Source organism: Taudactylus pleione, unplaced genomic scaffold (genome assembly GCF_031769625.1).
Source record: "Taudactylus pleione unplaced genomic scaffold, aTauple2 ptg000671l, whole genome shotgun sequence".
Classification (NCBI taxonomy): Eukaryota; Metazoa; Chordata; class Amphibia; order Anura; family Myobatrachidae; genus Taudactylus; species Taudactylus pleione.
Window position 1 is genome coordinate 6140911 of NW_028285073.1, and position 22264 is coordinate 6163174.

A 22264-nucleotide genomic window follows, 5' to 3' on the forward strand; every position below is an offset into this window, starting at 1 on the left:
GAGGTCCGTAGAAAGAAGTAAAGTGATCACGGATACGTTCACTTTACTTCTTCCTGACCGCCAGGACAGGCTTTTATGAGAACTCTTGTCCCAACAATTAAAATGGATACATCTGAGCAGAACAAGAATCCCTATTGCTGTGATTTGCGGTGATTATGATTCTTAATTTTCAAGAGCAGACCACATATTTTTAAGATATAGAATTAGATATGATTTAGATATGCCCCTATAGTTATTAGTAAGGTCTCTCTTTTTTTTATATAGAGAAATTTCCCATTCATGACATCACTAAGTTACCCGTATGCTATTTAGTAGAGGGGTTACACATTTACATAATCATTAAGTGCCATTTTTTTTTGTCATAGTACAGTCATGTTAAAAAGTAGTGTTTCCCTTTGTTGATTTATAGACTATCACATTAAGCGAAGAACGGAATGAGATTGAGGTTTTGAAGGTAGGCACTAGTCACCCCCCTCGGCACAGTCCACACCACCTATGCAGACCACACCCCCACAACACTGGTCTCGCACTCCATATAACTAGTCAAACTCCCACGGCGCTGGTCACACCCTCTGCGGTGGCAAACAGTAGGCCCTTCGTAGATTTTAGCTCCAGGCCCATGTGGACCTTAATCTGGCACTGTCAGGTGTGTATAACCTGTAAGTTGTGACCCCATACGGGTCTTCTTAGTGTCAGATATTAGCCCTGTGGAAACTGGTTCTTTTAGGGTCCAAATTTAATGTCACACTGATGCTTAGGGGTAAATTTACTAAAGTGAGAGTTTTTAGAAGTGGAGATGTTGCCCATAGCAACCAATCAGATTCTACTTAACATTTATCTAGCACCTTCCAGAAGATAACAGCTAGAATTTGATTGGTTGCTATGGGCAACATCTCCACTTCCATAAACCCGCACCTTGGGCTTGCCTACCCTCCCTATTTGGCCGGGAGACTCCCGATTTTCGGGTGCCGCTCCTGGCCCCCCGGGAAGGCAGGCAAGCCTCCCGCAAGCCGCCATCCCTCCCTACCCCCCTGCAGAGTTACTAGGGAAACCCCCGCAGCGGGGAGGCCTGGTGACGCGATTCGCGCTGAATCGCGTCATCACGGCCCCGCCCCCCGCTTTACAATGCCGTTTACTGCAGCATTGTGATGAGGGGACGGAGCCGCGATGACGCGATCTCGCGGCCACACCCCCGGCCCGCACTGGCCACTCCCCTGCAACGGCGTTATCGTGTGGCCACGCCCCCCGCTGTAAGCTGACATTCAGCCCCCTCCCGGAAGGAGGGAGCTGAATGTCGGCAAGTATGCCGCACCTTAGTAAATATACCCCCTAGGGTCAGAAATGCAAATAAAAAAATAAAAAAAAGATCTGACCTAACCAAGCTTCATAATTTTTGGCTGGCTATTTCCATGTCCTTATGGGGGCTCATTTATCAAGTCCCTTTTCCCTTAAAAGCAGGCAGAAAGCAGGTTCTTTGGAGATGCAAATTGTGTAATTTTAGCCCCTTCCGTGATCCCGGTATTATATCCCCATCTTGCCCACTTTGCTAGGATTTAGGTGGGATGCAAGAGATTCACCCACTCTTACGGGGTCCTGGAGAACTATCCTGGAAAATCTGGAGTCTCCCACACCTTCTAGGAGAGTAGGTATGAGAATATCCTAACGCAAAAGATATCTCCTATGTTAGGTTGTTATAGCTAACGCTGCAGCCTGTAATCCTCATTATTCTCAATGGGCACTGCTTTCTGGCCAATTTACCCCTCTCTGAAAAGCTAAGCTTGGCCCAGTTAGCTAACGTCATCTTCAGAGAGCTTTTGGCGCCTTGTGCATAAGGAGGCACTACCGGAGGAAGAACACTTGACAATCCCCCACACCCCCAACAGTCTCAATGCTGGGGTAGTTTCATACATCACATTTCATGCTTGTATATGAATAGAGTATCTGCCGGAAGTAAAGTAACAGCAGTAGCTTTTCGCTGGGGCAGCCCCTACTGGAGCTGATGTCCTGGTTAAGACTTTTAATAAATTGGAATGAAAAGTCATTGATAGTTTATGGGACCTATTTGTGGAAAATGACTTATAGGCCCCTACGTACACTGTTTATTTTACAGCCCAGATGGCAGGACTCAGTGTACCATTACTGCCTGAAGCTTGAAAAGTCACATGAAAAATAGACTATGACGGTGACAGGTGTTTTTCAACCACACTGAATCCTCTCTTACAGACACCCACTTCTAAACCATCTCTACTTTAGTCACCTTATTAGTCCAACTGTATTTGCACCTTCCAATACTTACTTTATGTCAGTCTACTGATTCCCAATCCATATAATTTAATTATTCTGTTCATTGCTGACATAATACATCTGTAAGCAATAACGGTCAGAGAGCCTTTTCCTCCCATTACCTTCAGGAAATTAAAATGTAAGTTAAATCCTACTTGCCTAGTTTATTTTAGCGCCCTCTAGTAGATCCCGGAGGAGACATCCCACTCCAATGAGTCGGGGGCGGGGCACTACAAATTAGTCATTTTGGCCATGCCCCCACCATTTGAAGCCACAATTTGCAGCAGTTTGCAGCGGGTCTACTCATCATTGTGGCCCTTCCCCCTGCTGTTCAAAATCACTGTATATTGGTTGGGACTAGGATGACGCTTATTCACAACATCAACAACAGCTCTTATTAAAGCTTCATTGAGACCAAGGACAAAAGGGTAGATACACTGCAATGAGTAAAGAATGTATTCTTGGCTTTCCCAGATCTCTGGTTGTAATAGTGCCTCGGTTCTCTAACTAGGCCTTGCAGGGGTTAAAGTGGGACGAACTGCGTTCAGTCACTTCTATTTGGAGAGGGAACCAGTTTCGCCTCCTTCGACCCACCTCAGCCTGGTGCTGCAGGGAGGCTCCATTTGCAGTTTTTTTTTTACCAGCGGGAGCCCCGGCTCCCCAGGGCCGGTGCAAGGTTTCTTAGCACCCTAGGCCAGTGGTTCCCAAACTGTGTGCCGTAGCACCCTTGGGTGCCTTGGGACACTTGCAGGGGTGCCTCAAGTTGGTGGTCTAGCACCAAATCAAATTATTTATGGTCAATGTAATATAAATATGTGAACAAACAGAAGCGCAAACCTGTCCCCCACCACATAACTGAACCTAAGGATGACAGGTAAACACAATTTAATTTGTGACTTTACTACATTTTTTTTTCTGAATTTCTCAATAACAAACTTTTGGCTTAGGGGTGCCATGAAAACAATGCTGTTAATCTAGAGTGCCACGGTTCAAAAAAGTTTGGGAACCACTGCCCTAGGCATTTCTTCAGCCTTACGCCCCCCCCTGCCCCGACCCTTGATAGCTACACAAGCCCTTATACAGTGCCCCCAGTAGTGCCGGCAGTAGTGGTTCCCCCTATGCAGTGCCCCCAGTAGTGGTCCCCCCATGCAGAGCCCCCAATATAGTGCCCCTTATACAGTGCCCCCAGTAGTAGTTCCCCACCTATGCAGTGCCCCTTATATAGTGACCCCAGTAGCAACCCTCCCTATGCAGTGCCCCCAGTAGTGGCCCCCCTTTGCAGTGCTCCCAGTAGTAGTCTCAACCCCAGCAGTGCCCATAGTAGTAATCCCCCCAGTAGCAGCCCTCCCTATGCAGTGCCCCCAGTAGTAATCCCCTAGTAGCAGCCCTCCCCCAGCAGTGCCCCTAGTAGTAGTTCCCCCCAGCAGTAATCCCTCCTTATGCAGTGCCCCCAGTAGTGGTCCCACCAGTTTAGTGCCCCTAATAGTAGCGCCCCCCCAGCAGTAATCCTCCCCTATGTAGTCCACCCATCAGTGCCCCTAGTAGTACCCCCATCAGTGCCCACAGCAGTGCCCCTAGTAGTACCTGCAGCAGTGCCCCTAGTAGTACCCCCATTAGTGCCCCCAACAGTGCCCCTAGTAGTACCCCCAGCCCCAGCAGTGCCCCTAGTAGTACCCACAGCAGTGCCCCTAGTAGTACCCCCAGCAGTAGTCCGTCCATCCCCCCCCCACCGCCGCCGCTAGACACACACACACGAAAAAAAAAAAAAGACCTCCACTTACCTTCCCGGACCGGCCCGCTCTGCATGATGGGAGAGACGTATTGACGACTCTCCCATCAGCCACTGGGCGCAGCAGCCGATGAGAGTCTGTCTGACCCTCATCGGCTGCTAAAACAAACACACAGCTGCCGGCGCCGGCGCCGGCTAGATAAATGAGAAGTAGAATCTGATTGGTTGCTATGGGCAACATCACTTCTTAAATAGAACTCTCATCTTAGCAAATTTACCCCTAAGAGTCAATTCATATCTGTCCTGCCATGATACAAAATGGATTTAATTTTCAATTACAACTTTCTACTTTTACAATTCACAGTTCTTACACATTCAAGACTCTGGGTTATATCATCAATGGTTTATAGCATTTTCCCAGTTTATTTTCTTAGTGTTATGTAATTAATCTATTATTGGCATGGCGACTGTGTCCTCCGTCAATAAATGTTACTTTCTGCTGCTTTTGGATACCTCTTATTTGCCTTTATCCAGTTTAGTTATAGTAGTTTTACCATACTTGCCTACCATCCCGGTTTTCGCGGGAGGCTCACGATTTTTAGGGTAACCCCTCCGCTCTCCCGGAAGGGTAGGCACTTCTCCTGCATTCTGCCCACTTCCTAGTGAAGTGGGCAGAATGGGGAGAATTTCCGCGACGATCGCGGGTCCCCGTGTAGGGGGCGGGGCTAATGACACAATTCTCAGCGAATCGCATCATTTAGCCCCGCCCCTATTTAAATTTAAGCCAATTGCGTCAATTTACCGCAAATGGGGCGGGACTTAATGATGCAAACCATCAGGCCCCGCCCCCGTCACAGCCCACCTGCTTCTCTTACCAAGGCTTCTCCCGGGGAGGAGAAGCCAAAGTTAGGCAGCTATGAATTGTACGGTATTGTATATCCTTATTTCGCTTTATTTGTTAAGGGATCACAATTGTCACCAGTAAGCTTCCAAGAATCTGCTCAGGAAAGCACGTGACCGCCATTTGCTCATGCGCATGCACAGCTTTGCTGTCTGGTCGGCAGGGAAGTGGTTCAAAAGTTTTACTTTCCTTGCCGGCAGCGGATGGTTGGAAAGGCTTGCAGAATGTACCGACCTGCTGTTGCTAGGTGGCAATTCTATTCCCTAGATCAAATAATGTTTGCAGAACAAAGATTCCTGCAAACTACAGTGTGTCACTTTTGTGTGTTTCAAAGTTGTGCACATAAAAAAATGTGGTTCTCCATAAAAATACACCTGCAGGGTTGAAAAATAGCATGAGGCACAAAATGTAATAAAGTGTGATATTAGCCAAGGGTGGATCTAGGTGTCCGAGCGTCCCTGGCAAAGTAAAGGGCTGGCGTCCCTCCCCCTCCCTTATGCCCACAACACAAAGTGACCTGGGCCTAATGCCCAAATCACTTCTAAGGGCTCTGTGACCTGGACCTAATGTCCAGGGTTAATACAGGAGACCTGGACCTATCAGTGCAACAATCCTGAGGCCTGACTATCCCCACAGGCCTATTGCCTGACTAACGTGGTGGTTAAGGGAGGGGTTCATTATACACAGGCCTCACAGAGGGCCTACCTGTTATACTTGGAGAGGCTGTTGTGGGAAGCCTCGTTAGCTCTTTTGCTTCCCCAACTAGCGGCACTCCCCGATCCTCAGCTTCCCTCTGCCAATGCTGGGCATCTTCTTTCTTGACCGCAGTGTCTTGTGGCCTCTCCTGCTGCCACTAGAGCTCTTGACGCAACATCCGTCCTCTTCACCCACCAACGGTGGCGGCTGACTGCTCCACTTGCTGGCATCTGATGTGAAACGCCGTTAGTGGATGGAGCTATGATGCAAAGAGCCACGTTTGGCTCGCCGCTGCCACCCTTGATTGGCTGGCAGTCCGCGAGCCACAATTGGCTCACGGACGATGGGAATTTCAAACAGTCGCAGCTTTCTATTGGCCGACGATTCATGAGCACTTAAATCTGGAAATAGGACTTGAACCTGCACCATGAAAAGCGGGACTGTCCCTGCCGAAAGCAGGACAGTTGGGATGAATGCATTATCATAAAGTGGCAGATGCACCTGTGGGATAATGCAAAATGGCGGCCACGACTGTGACCGATTCGGAATCTGGCCCGAAATCTTGATTTTGCATGTAGGAACATGGAATACTTCCCATCAGATGGTATACAGATGTGTCCTCACTCCTCATACATCTAGCTTCAATACGCCATGCAGCACAAGATGCCTGAGCCTCAGTCGCACACAGATATACAAGTGTCACATATCAAATTAATCAGCGCAGTCTCTGGGTTGTCCTAGCCACATCGCATTGCCACAAACACATTTTCAGGGAAAAAAAAAGACTCAAAAAACATGCCCGGCGCTAGCAGCGTTGCGTGAGACCTTATGCGCCAAGATGGGCTGTTGGGCGTGACTGCAGCAATGATATATGAGGACACACCCCTTTATACCACGGCCCTCTAGGCGGCGTATAAATGTGCTAACACAAATAGGCAGTTGTATCCGTGCAGAAGTAGACGCGTGACACTGCAAAGCAGAATTTTCTTTTGCTTATTTGTAAATGTGCATTTTTGTGAAGTTCACTGGTCACTCACAGCGGTGATCAGGAAGTGAGAGCTAATACTGGTATACATATATTTTTTTTTATTTTATTCCACTAGCAAAATACCATAATTTTCCAAGGTAATCTGGCTTTTGTACACCAGCAAGTAACTTGAACAGGTGTTTTGCACTGATCCCCCCCAATTACCCCGCCTGCCACTTTCTGTGGATCCCCTGTTTGTATGTGGGACAGGCCTGTACTTGTTTGATTCAGCAAACACTAGGTAGAATTTAGTAAGTCACTGTTGTGCTTTCAGCTCTCTCAGTGAGCAGCATGAAGACTGTTTGTAATCAGGGTCATTCCCAAGGTAACCGGGACTCAACAGCCATGTGAGACACAGCGGCTCCCCTTACAGGAGTGAGGGAGAAAACAGACACAGGATAAATACACTGAGAGAGACACACACACAGAGGACGACTAAAATATGAGAGACACCAATACGATGCAGGGTAAGGGAGTACTTCTGCAACCCTGAAGATTTAAAGGAGAATTTATTCTTCAAAGAGCAACTAGATACACTTGTGACACAGAGGTAAACAACAGACACAAATCAACAAAATAGCCATAAGAAAAGTATATGAGTACCAGCAGACAAACCCCAAAGAGAACAAGACGACCGGTAAGTATAGAAGCAGCAAAGCCTGGAGATTGAGGGCTCAATAAAACTAGAACAGAACTGCGTTTGTGAAGAGAGAACGGAAAATGCAGAACAGCAGTTACAAGGAGTGACAAAAACAAAACGACATAGCAAAAGACCGGAATCAAGAGAAGAAAAAGAGATAACAAAGAAACACATATAGGCAACAAAACGGGGAGAAAAAAAAAAACAGGGACTGGAGAATTTTTCTTTTCCTGGAAAGAAATGTGACTATGGGACTGAAAAGGAGGCCCAGGATTGTGTGAGGGGAAGCAGTGAGTGTCTTTGTACTGTGGATGAAATATTTATCCTCTAATTGTATCCCTCTCACACTGGAAGCACTAGTCGCTGGTACTAAGGAACATAAACGCAGGAACATCGTACCTCAAAAGCTGTCCCTCTTTTGTAAGTACACCCCACTTTTTAACCCCAACCCCCCAGTTCCTCTTTCCTTTTAGAAAGTTCTGCTTCTAGGACAGGATTTTATGTACTAACATTTGTCAGCTTTTCAGTTTGCATCATTCTTGTCTGGCTCGTAAATTGCAATATTAGAGCATCAAGTCTGAATTTTTCAGTTTAAGTTCTTTATACTGTTTGCAGCTGCGTGAGTTTATTTGTTATGAATGCAGAGGTGCAAGACTTCAAGTTTCAGGATGGCAACAGCTGCCTGCAAAGGAAGCCAGGAACTGTAGCTCGCAGTCCTTGGGCTTGATTAAGATGTGGACGCAATGGTGATATTTATGCAGATTCAGCGATTCTTCGCCATTGCGCGAATGCGTGTAAGCCGCACTGTGCGTGCGCAGCGATTGAATTGCGATTACGCTCACACAGAGCATTTGCTCGCAAAGTGAGTGACAGGCAGTCAGCGTTTGGGGAGGTAATGAGGGGGGTGGTTAGAAAAACACAGGTGTGTCGGACCATTTAAACACCTGCAGCAGGAGAGCCCCCTGCGTGTCTATAGACCCGCTATGTCGGCAGCATCTCAGACTTACTCAGAAGGCTGATGGCCGCTGGATCTGCGTTCGATGTTTCCAGTTTTGAGTGGGAGCGCAGCATGCGAGATGCTTTCAGTGGGCGTCTCTAAGCACTGGGCGGCGAGTGACACATTAGACTATGTTCACTATTGCGAAGCCGTGAGAGATCGCAGCTGCGATGGCAGCACACTAGTTTTAGTGGTGAACATGCTGGATCCACAGTTGGTGAAATAATCTCACGATCGGTGAATACAAAAAAATTGCTTAAAAATAGATTTCTGACTAAATATACGACCTGCATAAAGGCAGCTATATATAAAAGTTGCAGTATAGTATCACATTTAGGGGCCTATTTATCATACGAAAAATGGTCATGAGGAAACACCAGTTTCCGCATACTTAAGCTACCGGGTCATTCATCATCAGGGGTCTCAGTGGCAAACGCAGGATTTTGAAAGGGGGGTTTCCAAATAATTGGTTACAGAACCAATGACAAATGTCTAACCAGAATAAGCCTGTACACGCAGCCCCCTCCCCTCCACCACAGTCCCCTTCCCTCCTCTATCTGTGCACATACAGCCCCCTCCCCTCCTCCACACAGCCCTCTTTCCCCCACCGCACAGACCCCTCCCCTCCTCAACACAGCCCCCTTCCCTCCTCGGTGTGAACACAGTTACGCACATCATGGCCCCGCATCACTCACCTGATCGCCTGCAGCGCTGAGCCGTGCACCCTCTCCATCTGGGTTCCTGGCGGTATAATGAATATGGTGCTGGCCACGCGGACTGACAGCCAATTAGGGGTGGCTACGTGGCCGCCCCTGATTGGCTGCCGGTCCGCGAGCTGTGTTTGGCTCGCGCAACCGGCGCCAGCGGCCAGATTTAAAGGGGACAGTTATATTGCCAGCTGCCGAAGTGAAGTGCACTTCGAGCACTGGTCAGCTACAATAAATCGGCGGCCAGGGGGGGTTTCTAGGTACTCGGAAACCTCACCTGCGTGCGCGGGTGGGTCTGAATGGGACCACCTGATATTCAGCAAACACCGAAAACAAAGTTTTCAGAGTTTCAGATGGCCCTTGTTCTCGTAGCCCCGCTCTTTCCTATGGGAACGCACGCATGCGCAGAAGCCGGCCACGGGGACAGATAAGTAACGAAGCTACTTCTGTAGCAGTGCTACGAATCGCGGAGCAGCTGTCCCCGCATCGGAGCACTTATAAATTGCTCCGGTGTTAAGCATCCCCCGCGGCGAGGAGGACACTAAAGTGTCAACGGGGGCCGTATGAATAAACCCCTTAAAAACAAAGCCAAGGAAACCAAAATGTTGTAAATATATTTTCTGCTATACCATTACTAACTAGGGATGTGCGCTGGACCATTTTTGCTGGGTTTAGATTTGGCTCTGATTCATCGTCCATCTTTGGATTTGGATTTTTTTTAAAAATTGCCGAAAAAAAGCTAAAATCACATAATTTTGGCTTTTTTTTGTTCCTAGAGTATTATTAACCTCAATAACATTAATTTCCAGTCATTTACAGTCAATTTAGACCACCTCACAGCTTACAATATTGTTTTCACTAGAGATGTGCGGGTCGGTTCTCCAGAAATCCGAATCTACCCGATTTTCGGGAATCCGGGTAAATCCGGGTGGCGGTTCTGATCTTTTTGCGGTTCGGATTGCATAAATGACATGATTTTAGCTGTTTTTAATATTTTTTATCTATATATTTTTTTTAAAATCCAGATCCAAAACCAAAACACTTGAGGGTGGTTTTGCAAAACCTAATCCAGATCCAAAACCAAAACATGGGGGTAGGTACACATCCCTATTTTCACCATTATTAGCCAAAGGCTGCAGTGAGCTGGCTGTTTACTAATCGACAGAGCATAGACACAGACACCGCAGTTTATAGCACATCTATGAAACATCGCCACACAGCAGTAGCAGAAATGAAAGATGCAAGATGGAATTGTCCTTGGACCCTTCCACCCACCCAGTGAGGTACGGGCAGCAAAGTCACAGTACTTGTATACACAGTGGGCTACGGCCCAAGGAGTCACAGTGCTTGTATACACAGTGGGGTACGGCCATCAGAGCCACAGTACTTGTTTGCACAGTGGGCTATGGCCCGTGAAGTCACAGTACTTGTATACAAAGAGGACTACTGCCCAAGGAGTCACGGTGCTTTAAATATATACAGAGGGCTACTGCCCAAGGAATTACAGTGCTTATATATACACAGAAGGCTAAGGCCCAAGGAGTCACAGTGCTTGTATACACAGAGGGCTACGGCCCAAGGAGTCACAGTGCTTGTATACACAGAGGGCTACGGCCCAAGGAGTCACAGCACTTGTATACGCAGTGGGCTATGGCCCAAGGAATCACAGTGCTTGTATACACAGTGGGCTACGGCCAACAGTCACAGTACTTGTATACACAGTGGGCTACGGCCAACAGAGTCACAGTACTTGTATACGCAATGGGCTACGGCCCAAGGAGCCACGGTGCCTGTATACACAGTGGGGTACAGCACCAAAAAATAAGGGTTTTTTTTTTTTTTTTTTACTTTTTAAACTTTTAACTTTCTTTTTACTTTTTTTGTTGTACACAGCCACTTGTGAGTCTCGACACAGCCACCTTAATTAGCAGAGTAGCACAGCATACATCAGCATGCAGTGTGCCCCCTATACACAGTCACTTTATCAGCACAGCCACTTGTGAGTCTCTGGACACAGCCACTTAATTAGCAGCGTATAGCGCAGCATACATCAGCATGCAGTGTGCCCCCTTACACAGTCACATTGCCAGCACAGCCACTTGTGAGTCTCTGTACACAGCCAGTTTCAGAAGACCAGTGCGCAGCGTGTGGAGTGTGGGAGTGAAATGGCGCAGAGTCCCGGTCTTGGCACCTTATGTAGAGGCGAACTCTCGCGAGAATCTGACGTCAGGAGGATGACGTTCGGCCTCGCAGTGGGATCCGAGTCAGACGGGAACACCCGAGCCGTGGCTCAAGTGGACTCAGATCCCCGCTGTTCGGAGCGGTTTGGATTCCACAGAATCTGAACCGCTCATCCCTATTACTAACATATGGCATGTGATATGAAAGCTTACTCTAGAATAGGGATGGGCAATTAGCGGCCCACCAGCTGTTGTAGAACTGCACATCCAAGCATACCTTGCAACAGTGTTGCTATTTGGCAATGGTAAAACTGCTGCAAGGCATGCTGGGATTTGTAGTTCAACAACAGCTTGAGGGCCACTTATTGCCCACCCCTGCAAGTCTAGAAGGATGAGGATTAACATTCAGTTTAGTGTGATGATGATGAGATGTTGGCTCCTTGACCTGGCAGGGATTGAAAAAAAAAAAAAAAACAGAAAAACTAGGGCCCTCATTCAGAGCCGTACGCTCTGAGCAGAGCGCACGCTCTGAATGAGGGCCGCCCTCCATAATTCTGGAGCGTCCTCCTGGACGCTCGTATAGCTGTGGGTCACCACCCACAGCCTATACGAGCGTGCAGTTTGATGGCCGCGATGGTCGTGACCATCGCGACCATCGAAACTGCGAGCCGGAGCCTGCGGTTGAGGTTTTGCAACCGCAAGGCCCGGAGTGATTTTGGCTCTATCAGAGCCAAAATCACTCCCACTGACATCACTAGTGATGTCAGTGGGCCGGCTTCTGACGGTAGGCGTTCCCTTGGGAACGCCCCCGTCAGGGAGGCACGCCCCCGGCACGCCCACCAAAGGGGGCGTGCTGTCAATCAACATCGACAGCACGCCCCCTTTGATCAGACACAACGAGCGAAGGACTTTCCTTCGCTCGTCGCGTCTGGCGCATGCGCATGACGGAGCTCCCGCCGTCGTGCGCATGCGCAGTGCACAACATCGACCCACTTGCGAGCGGACAGCCGCTTGCGAGTGGGTCTGAATCAGGCCCTAGGTCCCAACAGTAAAACTCTGTCTAAAGACACTTTCACAAATGTATTGCTACAATAAATATATCAGTATCTAAATATATATCGTTACAACAGTGCTTTCAAGTTCACAACTACCATAGCACCTATGGTAGTTATGCCTTTGAAAGCACTGTTGCACCTATAACTGGGCAGGGGTGGTATGCCTTACCTGTCCATGCTCTAGGTGTTTTTGGCATTACATTAGACTAGGAACCAGATATATGTACATTCACAGTATTTTGTACATACAACTGTATAGCCAAATGTTGGCTAAACAGCATTGCATGAATCAGTTCGCAACCTGTGCCTCAGCTGTTTTGCCATTGATAGTCAGAACATAGTGTTCTGACAGGTCAACCACCACAATATAAAGCCCTTAGCTCTTTCAGTCACGTAAAGAAAGCCTCAGAGTGATACGTAAAGAAATGTGAAACCTCAGTCAGAGCAGTAACTAAAGGCATAGTACACAGTGCTGTACATTAAGGGGACTATGACATGACACAAACTAGTGACGTGTCTATAATAGGTAAAGGGTGGGCGGTGGACAATTGCCCACACCGCACACCCTGCAACCATTTAGATTACTTAACTCTCCCGTGTCGGCACTGCACAAATCACCAGTTCAGCTGCCATATTTTAAGAGACTTACACGTGCGTGATACAGAAATGTGCAGTAGACTCTGGCACAGTGCTGAGGACAAGTGTTACTTAACCTTAGCATTGATAGAGTTAATAAGTTTATTAGGGGCACATTCATCATTAGTTAATGTAAGTGAAAATATTCATATTAACATTTGTAATATCCAGGTATTGTGATCAAGTATTTGTGTAAACTTCCGTCGCTAGTAGTGATAGAATTGACAGTGTCAGGGAGCAGCTGTCCCCGTATCGGAACATTATTGAATTGTTCTGGTATTTAAGTATAACACTATGAGTTGGATACTTAATTATTGTGGGCCAATCAACCCTCTTAAAGGAATATCCAATTAAGTGACAAACTTATTAACTTAAAAAAACATTGGCTTATGTAACAAGCAGTGAAAAGCGTGGAGTAGTGGACCAGTGGAGATGTTGCCCGTAGCAACCAATCAGCTCCTACCTATTATATTATAGACTGTACTTAATAAATGCTACTTCAAAGCTGATTGGTTGCTATGGGCAACTTCTCTACTTCTCCACGCTTGTCATTACTTGATTCATCAAACAAAGTGATGCTCAATGTACTGTATTTTAACTGAAACTGAGAAGATGTAGCCGAGGCTTGGTTTATTTTTCATTTGAGTTATTGGGCAGGATGTATGACGCATCATATTTGGGATGTGATGCATCCCGCCACCCTTCGCATGCACACCGGTGTTAGCAACGCCAGTATGCATGAAGAACATCGCAAAGGACCGCTCTCTGGGTAAGTGTGTTCCTTGGCGATGGAGGGACTTCCAGGACTATGACCCAAAAGCTCCACTAGCATCCTTCTGAGCATGAATGTGCCGCGGGCCACACCGATGAGAGCGGCGGTAAAGTGGGCGTGTGCTGCTACATCTGAGATGCGTGCCATAAACTTGACTTACATCCAAATGTAAATGAGCCCCAAAGCAGTTAGTAAGATCTACTGTGCTTGTTGATGTAAAACACAATACACGAGCAAGCCCTGAAAAGTATCAGTGTGTTTTCAAGTGGTTCCATAAAAGTGGGCAATAGCAACCTTATATGAAAATGCATGTAGCCATGGGAATCATTGTATCTTATAACCAATGCAGGAAAATCACAGTTGATCCTGTTTGAATGCATATATTTCTGATTTATTTTTCCCCCAAGTATATAACAGCTACATAATGGGGGTAAGGTGCAATCAGGGAGATTGCTGGACCTTCAGGAAGTCAGGGAGATTGCTACTATTTCAGGGAGTCTCCCCGACAATCAGGTAGAGTTGGCAAGTATGGCTGCGGGGGGTGCTGGGAGGCTTCTATAGGGTAACACCTATCAGGAGATGGCGTTACCCATAGGCTTCTATAGGGTAACACCAATCAGGAGAAGGCGTTACCAGGGCCGGATTAAGACCCACATGGGCCTGGAGCTGAAAATGTTCAAGGGCCTATACTGAGAAGGGGAAGAGCTGTGATAGGTGCTGTGTGGGTGTAGTCAGAGTAACCCTGGTTTATACACCCCCTAAACTATGAACCCAATGTCTCCCTAACTACATAGAAATAGAAAAATTGCATAATTTATTTTTTTTTGGAGGGGGGGGGGGGGGAGACTAAAAAAGTTATTTAAATACTTAAAACGCTTGGCCAGTTAGGCAGCTGGTAATCATGCTGTCATGTTGATGGGCCTATTTTTGTGTGAAGGCCTGGAGCTGTAGCTCCATCCGCCCCATTTTTAATCTGGCCCTGGGCGTTACCCATAGGCTTCTATAGGGTAACACCAATCAGGAGATGGCGTTACCCATAGGCTTCTATAGGGTAACACCAATCAGGAGATGGCGTTACCCATAGGCTTCTATAGGGTAACACTAATCAGGAGATGTGCAGGGGGCAAACATCAACCCGCTTGCGAGCGGTTCTGAATCAGGCCCCCGAGGCCCTGATTCAGAGCCACTCGCTATTTGCGAGGGATCGCTCTGTATCAGGGCGGGCCGTTTTTTTTTTTAACCCCGGCCTCCAGGCCGCTTGCTAAGCTGTGGGTGATTACCCACAGCTTTAGCGGGCGACCTGGCGATGGTCGCGATTATCGTGACCATCGGGCTTTCGACGAGACCCTTGTGGTAGGGTCTCGTCCATCGCAAGCCCCAGTGACCTTCCTGCTCTAATAGAGCAGGAAGTTCACTACTGACATCACTGGTGATGTCAGTAGGGCCGCCCACAAACGGCAGGTGTCTTAAGGGAATGGCTCCGTTTGTGCAGCCACCCCCCCAACCCGCCTAAAAAACGGCGCGAGCTGTCGATCAACATCAACAGCCACCCCGTCTTGTGAGCCCCGGAGCGAGTGATTTCTCGCTCACTCGGGGCTTGCGCGTGCGCACTGCCTGGCCATCGACCTGCTTGCAAGCGGGTCGGAATCAGGCCCTGATTGCACATACAGTATCAGTGTTACTATGTGAATGATTAGCAGTAACCATATTATTATTTGAGTTGAGCAGTTCTGCTGAAAATATGAACAGACGCGGACTTTGGGGTTTCGAGTTGAACAGACTCTTGGCTCTGGTCAGTTTGGGGGTTTTCAGTAGAACAGAGTGCCATCTCTGGTCAGTTTGGGGGTTTTCAGTAGAACAGAGTCCTGGCTCGGGTCTTCCTGCAAGTCAGATATTGGATATAAAAAAAGGATCTCCTATGTTTTTGATTGCATGTCAAGTCCCTCCTGTGTGATTTCAGGTGCCAAAACTGACTGGACATGAATGTTATTGACGTTAATAATACTATAGGAACAAAAACAGATACATGATTTTAGCTGTTTTTATACATTTTTTTTAAAGAAATCCAATACCAAAACACTTGAGGGTGGTTTTGCCAAAACCAAAACACAATGATGACTTACCAAAACCAAAAATATAGGGGTCTACACACATCTCTAATTATTATTAGTATTAGCATAAATGGGAGGGATTCAGAAACATTGAGCCAATCAGAGGCAATCATTATCAGTATACATTTGGCAACAGAGGCACGACTGCTTTGTGGTCAGCATGAAACTAATTTTACGTGAACAGGGCCTTGCTGTACTTTTCTTGCATGCTCCCTCCTACCCCATTGTCGTGGCCCTTAGGGCAAGTGGTTGTAAGCACAAAATGTATCTCAGATGACATAGCTATGGATGAGCAAGAATTTTTGGGGTGCATATGCAGTTATAATGAAAACAGAGCAATTTGCGGGGATAAAAGAGATGTGCACCTGTAAATTCTTTTTATCATAAAACAAAGCGTTATCATATTTGATTTCTGATAAGGTATTGAACAGCATCCAACCCTTATCTTACAGTCATGTCCATTTTGAAGAATATATAATTTTTTTTTATTTGTGAATGACACATTCATTTTCTCACTGTCACCCCCTAACAGAAAGATAATATTTTCTAAATATTCCTACTGTTGGTCAAAACATTTTATATAGTCCTAAGTTATCTCTGATCTGGACAATATAGCTGTAGTTTTATACTTTTGGGGTACTGTAAAATTAAATGCAAAATTTACATTCTTTTTTTTCAAATAGCTGTAGTACCCAGCGTTGCCTGGGTTTAAATTATATTTGTTTTAAGATTATTATGTAATGTCATCCAAATCCATTAAGTGGAAGGCCCAGAACAGGCTCCCTGGGTCACAGTTCTGGCCGCCGCACTCCACCGTGAGGTCCGACTGGGTCCCCAACCACTCCATTAGGCACTCCAGACCAATTTCCACCCCTCTGTGAAGTTTTCATCCAAAATCCATCCAGTGGAAGGCTCAGAACAGGCTCCCCGAGTTAAACTTCTACCCAGCATACACCAACGGGAGGTCTGACCAGGACCCTAACCCCCCTAAAATCTGGCCAAGATCCAAATAGACCACCTTGCGTTGGTTTCATCCCAATCGGTGCAGAGGTGTCTGATTGGAATTGGACAGCCAAACAAACAGACCAATTTTTTATATAAGATTCAGAATCTATCGACAGACAAAAGGTTGACAATGTATAGGTCGACACCAAATGGTCGACAGTGACAAATGATCCACACAAATATGGTCTACACATTTGTTTTTTGTATTTTAAGCCTAATCCTAAACCTAACCCTCGCCCATGTGCCTAACCCTAAACCTCCCCCAAATGACTAAACCTAACTGTAGCCTAAACCTAAACCTCCCACTAGTGCCTAAACCTAACTGTCCCCTCCAGCAACCTAACCCTAACTTTAAAAATGTTGAAAAACATAAAAATGAAATGTCAACTTTTTTTTGTGTGTGTCGACCATTGGCCTATCGACCTTTTGTACCTGTTTACCTACTGACTGTCAACCATCTGGTGTCGACCCTCCTTTCGGGTACATGTAACAGTGTATGCGCACAAAAAAGGGGCGTGACCATGCCTCATGGGAGTGGTCCTGTGACACATCTTGTCTCTCTGTATGCCTGCCGAAAAGAGGGCTTGTTGGCAGATCTGCTCAATCAGGCTTTCGAACTGAACCAGTCCATCGGCCTGCCCTGACCGGCACTGCAGTGTGCACAGGCTGATAATGGTCATCTGCGCTCATCTTCCAATTCCATTTACCAGCTTGCCAGATTTCTATTACAGTATTCTCTTTTTATAAAGTGCCTAGACGTTCCATTGTATAATACTGGAAGGTGGAAGCACACACAAATAATACTTCATGTCATACTTGCCTACTCTCCCGAAACATCCTGGAAACTGCCGAAAATCAGGTGGTGCACGCCGAGGAGTGGGCAAATCTCCCGGAGCCGGCTGTCACCTTCTCACTTACTGAGCGAAAGCGGTCAGTTCAGGCTGCCAATGATGCGATTCGCGCTCAATTGCATCTTTGTGGCCCCACTTCACAATGACGATAATCTCAGCATTGTGTAGCATGGAACAAGGCCAGTATAATTCAATCGGCAAATCACGACCACTGGCCCACCCACTTTCCCACGACACCCCCTTCCAACTGAGCCTATGTGGCTGCCCCCACTGGAGGAGGCAGCCAGGAAGTCGGCAAGCATTCTTCATTTCCTACTTTAATCTATTAATAATTCAGAATCTGTGGCACCAAATGTGAAAGTGTGTCTGGAGCTGAATACTTTTCATTGCATTGTACATCTGTTTCGTACAAATCAACATTATATTAGGAGCTACTTTCCAAGTATACCCTTTTATATCTCTCAATTTACTTTTGTCTCAAGTTATATATATTAGTGATGTGAATGAAGAAACTGATTTATTTTCCATTCAGTTGTGTTGGCCGATGTCTTGCAACCATCCCTCTTATGTGCTCTTTCTGTTTCTGTTCTTGCAGGCCAAACTGGGGTCTTCTCATCCGCCTGTTCATTTCCAGTATGTCCCATTCTTCATCTACCCTCAAGAGATATACAGACACTGGTTACTCTAAGAGTTATGGTGGACTCGGCTCCTACACGTCCAACCTTAGTTCCACCTATAGTGATCGCAATAAGCTGCCTTATAAGTCCAGTGTGAGCAGTTCATATTATACCAGTTCTTACCTGCGCTCTTTCCCAGATCTGGACCGAAGTATTCCCCGTCTAGATCCTCCTAGCAAAAGGAGTGACATCTTGGCACGCTCTCCCTCAAAATACACAACAAATCCAATTTACTCCTATGGCCACAACACCACTTACTCTACCTTGTCGACAATCCCTGTTACTTCTCTGTCACGTAAGAAGTCCTCTAGCCACACAGACCTGTCCCTTGGACTATCTGAACTACGTACCTCGGACACTTACTACCCTCACAGCCCAGCGCTGACGCGATCACGGCTGGAAGCAAATGCAACCTCACGGATTTCCCGGGCTTCCAACCACAGCGAGTTCAGCGATATCAGTGGAAAGAAGAGAGGATTGTCTACTGGCTATGGAAGTACTTCATTACCTGCTCCAGAGCCTCTCACATCACTTTCAAAGCCCACATCACGGTTTTCATACTCCTATGAGAAGAGTGAGGGATCCAGTGGTAAAGAGGAACCGGTAAGTGTTGTTATTTATGTCGTTTGCACATCTGTGTGATCTGAGCAAAGTAACAAATAAACTGCTGCCTTGTTGTACATTCACTGAATCAGAGTTTAGAGCATAAGCCCACGCAACCACATCTGTTCATGTTTAGTAAACAGCCAGTAGGGCAGTCTCCACAGTTTCCTGAACTGGTCTCAACAAATCCAAAACCTGTTGTATCATACCTTAAACCAAGTATCCTGTAATGATGTATATAGAACCATATATCATAAGAATGTATACTAGGAATAGGCAACTCTTTTTTTGAGTGACACCTGTGGGGTTATTCCCTCTACTACTGTGTACGCTGGGCTGCTCCCCCTACCCCCTCCTACTCAACCTCATTCCCATACAGAGGAAACTTTGTTGCGCTCTACCCACTCCAAACCAAAGACCCAAAGCGTGGCCTACATACCCAGCAAAGGCATAGAGGTGACCTGGACATTCTTGGACCTTACTTGGTAGATGATTGGTGGATCGTGGGGACACCTGGTTATTCACCCATTTCTTAAAAGCGAGATTTGTCTACTTTTTTCACACTAGTAGACTATTATACTTGATCTGAAGGCGCCGTGGAGGACTGCAGCCTGTATTTTAGGATAACCCTTGAAAGTGCCTGATTGTCTACTTTACATGGTAGACCAATATTTGGGTAATTAAGTATTATTACTGTTTGCTATATTTTGATTTGTTCGAAAATTACTACACTACGAGAATATTATTCGTATTTTTTTGAGGTGACTATTTCGGATATAAAGGATTAAGAAGATCCTGTTGGACAGATATACCCAGAGAGAATGGAACTGAGACTTCTGTTTGTATTGTTAGGAGCACCTCCTGGACACACTTAGTGATATTTGTATGTTGTACTTTGTTTTGAAGTGTTTGGTGACACTTTTTCTTACTAAGGAGCCTAAGGGGCAGCCAAGTGCGCACGTGTTATCTTCACACCCAATTTTTACATACCCAGCAAAGCCAGGGCCTCTGGTAAGTGAATCTTGCCACAGTTAGTCCTGCTCACATTTGAATAACAGTACAAAATTAAAGTATGAAGCTTTCTTCATCTCCAGACTACAAATTATCAACCTGACCTGAGCAAACAAAAGAAAGTACAGGGCAGCCACTAACATTTTTAGTAACCATCTATTATTTATGTAAATGTTTGTACATGTTGTAATGGTGGTGTCATCCGGAAACTTGTATGTCTTGTAATGGTGAACGTCTGGCACCCAAAGAGAAAATCGGTGCCTACCCCTTATGTATACAAAGCTGAGTCAAATCTGTAAATTGACATTTCTAATTTTCCAAGCAAAATTATGCGAATTAGGGTTCGAAGCGGGCTGCGAAGGGTGCGAGATGCAGTACCGTTGACGTCGGTTTACCGCCTCTGCAATGGCAACTCACACCCTTTGCGTGTAATTGGATTGACCCCTAAATGGTCGATGGTGCCCAAGTGCGCATGCGCACGACGGAGGGAGCTCCGTCGTGCGCATGCGCGAGACCCGGCGAGCGACGGGGAAGCCATCGCTCGGGGTCTCGCACCAAAGGGGGCGTGCTGTTGATGGTGATTGACAGCACGCCTCCTTTGGTGGGCGTGCCGGGGGCGTGGCTGCCCAGACGGAGGCATTCCCATGGAGACGCCTTCCGTATTGGTCCGGCCCCACTGACATCACTAGTGATGTCAGTGGGAGTGATTTTGGCTCTGATAGAGCCAAAATCACTCCAGGGCTTGCGGCAACGAGACCCTACCGCAAAGGTCTCGTCGCAAGCCCGATGGTCGCGATGGTCTTGACCATCGCGACCATCATCATGGACGCTCGCATAAGCTGTGGGTGGTAACCCACAGCTATGCGAGCGTCCAAGAGGCCGCTCCAATTTTAGGTAGGCCGGCCCTGATTCAGAGCGAGCCCTCTGGTCAGAGCGTCCAGCTCTGAATCAGGCCCTGAGATATTTCACAGCCAAATGACAATGTCATCCTTTGTGTTAAGGCCATCTTCCAATTGTTCCCTCCCAGACACAAATCATGTTTTATGCCCTTTGCAGGAGTAATTTAGAGAAGAAAATTACCTGACAGGGGCTCTTGAAGGCGTCAGAGGGAGGGGTACTGATACTTTATAAAAATTTCATTAAGCCCCTGATAGTCAATGAATGGTCTTCGAGAACCATCTTTCTTCATCACCGGCTTGGGACCTAGACTCTGATGAAGGCTCCCTCCAAGTTATTTTAAACATAGTTGGTCATGGCACTTGTCTCAGGCTGAGACAGCGGACTTTTGTGACTTTACACCTTTACACATCAGATGTTTCTTCCTTTGTACAAACCTATTCACATGTCAATTTTGCAGACATGTCTCTCAAAAAGTGGAGAGAAGCGCCACTTGATATAAGATGGGTGGATCATTTTGTTGCATTGGTACAAAACGGTGGCATTTTGTGTTGTTTAGTACATTTTGTAAATGAAAGAATATATGTGCTACTGTCTCATGATATATTAAGGATTATTTGGTCTCCTGGTATTTACCACAGACATGGGAAATAAGAAAATATGGGCTTCACTGCGGATGATCCACAGATCTGAGTCTTCTGATCTGCCCCTTCAAGTGGCCAGTTGGCCTTAAGCAGGAACTCTGAGTAGCTAAGGTGCCTTCCAGGAGTATGCTGGTACAGTATCATAATAGAAGCCAAGAGAAGAGACAGGATGAGGGTTGGAAATCAAGAGACATGGAGTGCAGTAACTGATCAGGAGACAGAATTGATGTCTGGAACAAGCCTATGACTAGAACACAGACATCTAGCACAAGGGAGCTGCAAAAATCTGGGTGTGATTAAACAAACTGGCTTTAAACCTGCTATGGTGAGATCAAGAATAAGCAGGAAAAGTGACCAGACAGTGATACAAAATTATCCGGCAATGATCATTTTGTTCTCCATTTATTTATATTCAAAACAAGTATTTTGCATTAATAACATAAGGGTAGTGATTTTAAAGATACACTTTGGTGGCAGTAGACCAAATGAGCGACTTAGCCTGCCTGCTGACCCACACTATCTAACGGAGCAGTGCAAAACAATTCTTGCTTTACAAGGATGTTGTTTTGCCTAGAAGACAACTACCTGCTAAAAAAAAAAAAAAGGGTACATCGAAAATCTATGGTTTGCTACCAATGGCCAATGTTTTGATGATAGAATTCCAAAGTTTCTCCACCATCGATGGCTAAGTTCCAATGGTGACATGCCAATGTTTTTTCTCCCTGTCCCTTAGCCCCAGTCCTCCTCTGATTGTCCCGCAGCTGTCAAGTGTCTGCACTTGTGTCACACATGGATGGCTCAAAAAATTTATGGTTTTACATGATTGATGGAAAGTTCAGATA

The 22264-nt window shown here is 46.4% G+C and overlaps 1 protein-coding gene across 5 annotated transcripts in view; it reads left to right on the forward strand.

The window, feature by feature from the left end:
- Positions 1-22264, forward strand: part of USP2 (ubiquitin specific peptidase 2) — a 102996-nt gene that overhangs the window by 21586 nt on the left and 59146 nt on the right. For 4 of the 5 annotated variants that reach the window (XM_088455824.1, XM_088455823.1, XM_088455822.1 and 1 more), the window contains one exon: positions 18186-18870. In XM_088455824.1, coding sequence (XP_088311950.1) covers positions 18226-18870 — 645 coding nt within the window. In that variant the 5' untranslated portion in view covers positions 18186-18225. Of the gene's footprint in view, positions 1-6970; positions 7697-18185; positions 18871-22264 lie in introns of those variants that run through there. The other variant, XM_088455825.1, reaches the window with a different exon arrangement.